Source organism: Electrophorus electricus, chromosome 10 (assembly GCF_041902795.1).
Source record: "Electrophorus electricus isolate QZ-2024a chromosome 10, ASM4190279v1, whole genome shotgun sequence".
In the NCBI taxonomy this organism is placed as follows: domain Eukaryota; kingdom Metazoa; phylum Chordata; class Actinopteri; order Gymnotiformes; family Gymnotidae; genus Electrophorus; species Electrophorus electricus.
In genome coordinates, this window is record NC_137506.1 from 31109931 (window position 1) to 31117070 (window position 7140).

At 46.3% G+C, this 7140-nt stretch overlaps 1 protein-coding gene across 12 annotated transcripts in view; it reads right to left on the reverse strand.

Moving 5' to 3' along the window:
• eml5 (EMAP like 5) overlaps positions 1–7140 on the reverse strand; it is a 45934-nt gene extending 38794 nt beyond the window's left edge. For 9 of the 12 annotated variants that reach the window (XR_014125545.1, XR_014125547.1, XR_014125549.1 and 6 more), the window contains exon 1: positions 6598–7139. Coding sequence is in view for 7 of the 12 variants with exons in the window: in XM_081721500.1 (XP_081577626.1) it covers positions 6598–6842 (245 nt within the window). In the remaining 5 variants the exon portion in view is untranslated. Of the gene's footprint in view, positions 1–6597 lie in introns of all 12 variants that reach the window. The other 3 variants (XR_014125543.1, XM_081721496.1, XM_081721498.1) reach the window with 2 other exon arrangements.

The window sequence follows — 7140 nt, forward strand, 5'->3', positions numbered from 1 at the left end:
ACACACACTCCCCTTACATCTACTCACTAAAAACTAATTCTAAAAACTAAAACATGCCAATCATGAAGGAAAATGACATGGTTCAGCTACCACATCTCACATTTACACTAAGCCTACATATAATCATTTTTAAAAATCTTTGCCTTAAGTTAAAAAAAGTATGCCTTTTAAATATCAAAAGGGAACTTGGCACTTGGCAGCCTGCATGAGTAAAAGAAATGTGCGATCAAAACACAATCATTATACGACGTTCTTCTGACCCTGACGCATATAGCATATAGTGAGAATGTCCGTGTGTGTGTGTGTGTGTGTGTGTGTGTGTGTGTAGCCATGTATTTAGGGATTTTTGCGGTGCCCATTCACAATGACAGTGAAATGCGAAAATCTTGACATTGTGCTTTTTCACATAAAAATGACTTCATTCAGGCTTCAAATCAGATAATATTGTGTAGTCATATTAGCTATAGCAGTACACAATTCTCAAAGCCAACACAATGCACGGTGTGTGTGTGTGTGTGTGTGTGTGTGTGTGTGTGTGTGTATCTGGTAGTGCTGTAGCGTTATCTGAACCTCGCGCAGTCTGTGGGCCAAGAGAAGCTGCCTCATTCCCCACAGCATTCGGTCAGTTTCTAACGGAGTCAGAACCGTAGCCAACATTACAACTAGCGTCCACAATTTGCGTGACCTCTGAGAAACAGTATCATAAGCCTGATTCAGCTCTTTTCCTATGTGCCACCTCCACACAGTTCTCTTTCTCACTGACTGTATACAGTGATTAATTTCATTCACTAATAAGGGGAGGCCCTCAGCCTGTGTGATGTATGGTTTACTGCAATACTGCTGCTCTATTAGCTAATGGGATCGACAGAACTTTAGTTGGTGGACGTGCCTGCAGTGGTCGGCTACAGCGGGCAGCACAAAAGCCCAAAATCAGTGAGAGAGCCGTGCTGTAGCTTTTCACTCCGAGTCTAGCTGCCTGGATAGGCGGACAAATTAATGCATGGGAAGGTGGGCGAAAGTGTTTGGATATATCGGATGAGGGTGGGAGGCCGCGAACGGAAAACAAAAAAACCCTAGCTGAATCTGGAGAGGGTCGCCCTGGAAACAGGAGATTGAGTCGGGTTTGGGAACGCAAGTTGGACATACACAGCCTAAAGCCATGCCTGACCTAACCTTGGTTTGCAGGACACATCCACCTGGACTCACAAATGAATGGTCAAACTGATATCCCACCAGTTGGGATGAGCTTAGAAGGTAATATAGGTTATTTTCAGCTCCCAGGTTAAGAAACTCACAGACAGACAGCAAGAAAACCAAGAACGTCTGAAGAGAATCTGTAATAGACAAGGCAAGTAACTGGAAAGTTTGATTTACTGAATACTGGTCCAAATGTCATTACCTGGATGAACGAATCAACTTAACACTGAACATGAACAGTAACTAGACAATTATATAGATGTGAAGTTCAATAATCACTAAGCCTCAATTTCAGTTACTTGATTACCCATCAAAACTTCAAGTGAATCTGATGGTGAAGGAAGAGTGTGTCTCACATACAAGTCAGTCATTTACTTCTTGTTAATGAAACAACAGGTTATGGATGAGGTGGGATATACCCTATTTATGGCATCATGCGTGGCACACATAATCCATCTGACTCACTCCAACTTCACACTGACGCTCATTCTGGAACTGAAAACGGATGGTTTCACAGAGATTAGAGGTCACTAGATGATGAAGCCACCCAAGGCAAACAGAGCAGGTAAGACATGACCCGACCCGGCCCGACTCAGCGGTTAAGGTACTTTAGTTGTAATGGGAAGGTCGCTGGTTCAAGCCCCGCCACTGCCAAGTTGCCACTGTTGGGCCCCTGATCAAGGCCATTAACTCTTAATTTAATTTCTCAAGGTGTATTCAATCATAATTGTAAAGCCGCTTTGGATAAAAGTGTCAGCTAAAATGCAGCAAAAATACATTTTACAGTATTTGAATGCTTCATTCTCAGCTATGTACAGATACACTCATGCACAAAAATGACAACACAGATCAGAGACACGCTAAAGCAGCAGTCACCTTGTTAGCTGTGGATTACGATGAAAAGGAGGATGATCACATTTCAAGAATTCAGCAGTGGTTGCCATGTCTCCTGTAGAGCACGGTTAATCGCAACAACCAATAACGTGCCACCGCGTTCTGCACCTGTCCGCTAAACGCCAGGCTGCGAGAGTGCTTGTGCTTGAGGCAGGGTGAGCGACGGGTGTGATGGTGCCCGTGTGATCGGCTGTGACTGCGTTATAAACGTGTACAGGCGAGTCTCAGCCAACCTGCAGTAACTGCAGGACGATCGTCTGTGAAAGTGAGAGGCAAGCGAGTGAAACCTGTGTGTAATGGGGAGGAGAAGGTGGGCAGTGGAGATCTCGGCCGCGTGTGTTAGGTAACAGAGGTAATCGAGCTCTCTCCCGCTGGCAGCCAGGTTCCCCTTCCTGAACAAAGACTGGCACTCCTGGCAATGACACGATCCATTGTCACGCCCCGCTCTCACACGCCAGACACACACTCTGCCAGGGAGTACGCTTACACACTTAAAGGGTGCATTACCCAGAGCTGCCGTCACAATGTGTGTGTAGTACAGCACAAGGGGAAGATGGGAATGGGGGTGAGGCAGAGATCAGACAAGGAGCTTTGAGAGAATACATGAATGAATGACTGGAAAGTGTGTGCTGCACCAAAGGCTATAGCAGTTGAGCAGGTCAGAGAGACACACAGAGAGAGAGGATTCCCTTCTCGCAGGGCTAGACCAGGGCAGTAATGGGGGAAGCCTGCCTAATCACTGTGGAACCAGTAGGTACGAGTGAGCAGTCACCACGCATTAACATCACAGTAATGGGCTCACGCGTGCACGACTGAATTACGCTCGCTGGGTCCACAAAATACACACAGATCCATGCACAAACGTCACATACACGTGCATCCACCCATTAGTACACCCACAGTGTACGCATGATAAAGGCTATATGACTATATGTTCACACAATTATGTGCAGAAGCTATTCAATAAGTATGTCACTGTCTACAATACAAGCAGTTACAGCCCACGATCTCTGCACATGCGCTCATGTAAGTATAAAGCATAAAGGTGAAAGTAAACAAGTAAACAGCAGCAGCTGTGCACTTGGTTGAGGTGTGTATTCTGTAGCCATGCCAGCACACTTCTGCCCCCCAACCAAGTGTTCCTCTGTGGGCTGAGAAATCTACAGCTCCAACACAGCCACAGAGTCCCCTACAGGCTCACTAATGTGCACATACGCTCACACACACACACACACACACACACACACACACACACACAAACATTCATTTCTAACACCCACATGGCTTCACACTTGGATAGTACACCATCACGCCAGTGCTAAAAGTGAAATGCTTTCTTTTTTTGATCGGATGTCCTCACACACACACACACAGGCTGGCAGGCACGTCTGCACGCTCGCTCATCGATACCATTAAGGTACGAGCAACAGGCGACAGCTAAAAACAAGGGTATTAGACAAGGACACAACCACCACGTGATAAGACATCATGGCGAGAGGTGGGGAGGTGAGCATGAGACAGGGAGATAGTGTGAGGGAGAGAGAGAGAGAGAGAGAGAGAGACAATTAGAGAGAGTGAGAGAGAGCTTGAGCGTATGATCACGTAATGACACACGATCATCCTCCAACCCACCTCCCCCCACCCGGCCTGAGTGCATGCACGCGCACACGTACACACACCAGAACGTAGATCCACATCCCATAAACGCAGCTGAACAAAGCCCTGCCAGCCGTGGCTTGGATGAAGCCATTGTGCTGAAAGGCCTTTTGTCCCTTTATCAATAAATCATTTGATCTCTAGCAGGGATCAGGGTGCTCCTAACATTTCCTGACGGGATGTCATCTCCATAGTCGCCCAACGGTGGGGAATTATTATTCAAGAATTATAAGCATTCGAAGTCGTGCATTTTCATGCCAACTCGAAAAGCGCCCGTGGTGCACTGTGGATAACGCACGTCTCATTCCTCCGTCACCGATGAAACATGTCGGAACGTTATGTGATGCAGTCTACACCCATGAGGGCATCTGCAGAAGCAGCTGGTTTCATTCAGCCCCTCCCCTGGCCCTTTCCTCTCCTCTTTCATTCATGCTCCCACATCTCCTTTCATTCACTCTTCTCTATATGCGGAGCGTCTTCAGCTGACAGACACCTGATCCTGAGGGCAAGTCACCGTCAGGAGTGCATGCAGCAGGGACCAATTAACCCAACATTTATCTCATACACACACAAATCATACCTGCAGACTCGAGTTTGCCCCGGGCTCTCATTTCACAAATGCACTGCACATCCGTAAGTATCTTTATGTACGGCTCTGTAGTCCAACACAGACTTACACTGCGGATAAGATGCTTTAGTTTTAAATCGTCTCTTCTAAGATTGGTAATAACTTAACTTAAGATTGGTAATAACTTTATTTATCTCTAACTTTAACCCCTGGATGGAAAAAAAAAACGCTCCAGGGTGTAGCCTTATAAGAGATGTGTAACTTACATAAGGACCACATTCAAGGTAACCCTACATTTTGCATAGTTCAAGTTAAGTTAAGCTTCATACACCAAACTGCTTCACAGACCTCTGTGTATATGAACATGTGAAATCAACATGTCCTCAGTAAGGCTAATTGGCATTTGAAGATCAACAAAACCTCTGTTGTCTGAGGAAGGACACATTTATATTTCTCTCTCTGCTCCATGTGATTTACAGAAAAAGGAGACCTGTTCAATATCTTCAGCTGAGCAGTGGGTGTACCTTCCACCAAGCGACCTACTCCAGGGCAACCACCACTAACGCATAAATAAACACTGACACGAAAACAGAACCAGCCTCACTGGTGCACGTATGCATGCACACGCACGCACACAAACACACACACACACACACACACACACACACACACACAGTATTTTTTGTATTATATTATAAAATAAACCCTATTCATAGAGGCATTATTTTTTTCAATAAAAGACAAAATACAATAGTTGGTAGGGCTCCGTATGAAGCCATTTTATACGCATGAACAGTGGACGACAATCGTCACAGAAGCTCATGACACAGAAGTCACCAGAGAAGGACAAACACCCATGAGACATCTGAACTGGCACACATGAACACACACACACACACACTCACACACACTCACACTCACACACACTCACACTCACACTCACACACACACACATATATCAGAAACACGAGGCACATCTGCTTTCAGTGACTGCTTGGTCTCCACTCGGACAGCGCACATCTCCAAACTTGCGCACTATACGAGGACGTTTCCATGCTCCGTTTTCATCCATGCAGTCTAGCCCTAGTCTGGGAATGTTCTTTACCTGTTTCATTCAGTGATAGATCCCAGTGCCATGTGACTCAAATGTCACTTCGTCCTCGCAAACCAGCTCCTGGTCTGAACCCAACTACACTGTCTGACTTGGTCTCTTCCTAGCAGTTGGACTACAGTGTGGCGCTGTACGGAACAAAACCCTAACAGGAGCAAACTAACTGAACCCTAATCAAAGCATTCAATACCTCAGCACTAGTATTTCACCCATATTGACTGATCTAAGAAAGTACATTTAAAACACACGCAGATATTACCCATGTTTACACACAAGTGCCTACAGAGATACATACATAGGCCTGTGCCCACACAGCTGAAAGGTACTGCAACGTCTTTTTTTCTAACCTAATGAATAATGGAGGATTGAGCCAGCTGACTAGTGCCAGAGTATAAAGCTGCCCCTTACCACAATTATTAGGACAACGTATGCATATGCTATACTGGAGCAAGTGGTCTGGAGAGGAGAATATCATGAACGCGGATGCAGACTTTATGAGCGGTTCTAATAACTGCAAAATGTAGCCGTGTATAGACAGACAAATTTACGATAGACTAATCTGCCATCAAACCTAACAACAAGGGTATAAAAAGTATGTTTACTGAACGGGCCTGCAGGTTATTAAAATGACCAAAATCTAATTAACAACTTACAAGACGTTCTGTTATGAGGTGCCACAAAGTAAAAAGTATAAAGTGTTTATTTGTGCAATAGCCAGAGGAAGAAGTCACTGGATTTTCAAAGACGGAGCAGAGAGGGAGGAGCGGGCGCGGACGACTCGAAAAATCCGAAAATCCGACGCGCTTTTATAACTGTACGCAGGGCTGCGCTTTGCCTACAAATAACGCTACAGATGTTTGCGCCATTTCATTACGTCCAAAACAAACAAACACACACACGCGCTAAAACGCTCCCGACGACGTGCAAACGTCACGAGACTCATGAAGCCGTGGAGTCGCGTGTCGGACCCGCTGCTGCTCCTCAGCTCGCGCCGCGCTGGCGCTGTCCAGCAAAGGAAACACCTGAAGGTTACCGGAACCCGCCTCACCTGTCCAGACCGAGTCGCACCTGCGACCTGTTTATATAAGCACTCCTTTACTAGGTGGACGCGGTTCTAGACTAACGTTATAGTTTCTACATGCTTAAACGTTCACCTGCCGGGTTCGCCTACCTGATTATGTCGTCGGTATGGCCCAGGTAGAATTTCTGCTTGTGCTCCCGTGTATTGTACACAACTCCTACACCGGCTACGAAATACACTATTTCACCCGCCGCCGTGTAGTACAGGTTGTTGCGGCACTGGTGTCCCCGATAGCCGTAAACCCATTCAAGCCGCAGCTGACAGGTCGGAGCGGTTCTGTCAGCCATGTTCTTGTCGTTTTTCCCCTCGGGAGCGAACTGCTGGTGTCTTTTCATTCACGGGGATACAATGAGCCCTCCACATCCAGCCTTTCCACCCGCTCAGTCCGCCGTCAGAGCCACCGGTCCGGCTACGGAGAAGCGCTCGGACATTTTCACACCAGGTCCTCTGCTCAACTTCGTTTCCTTTGCATTCCGCTACGGTCCCCGTTCGTATTTGTGTTTTTTTTTTTAACTATTAATGTTTTAGAAGTCTTCCTTGTGCCTTCCTTCACAAGAGCAAGGTCTCCCTGCGTACCTCCTGAACCTGACGGGAGCTTTTGCTCTTCTGTCTTGTCAGATCCTGAAATGTTTT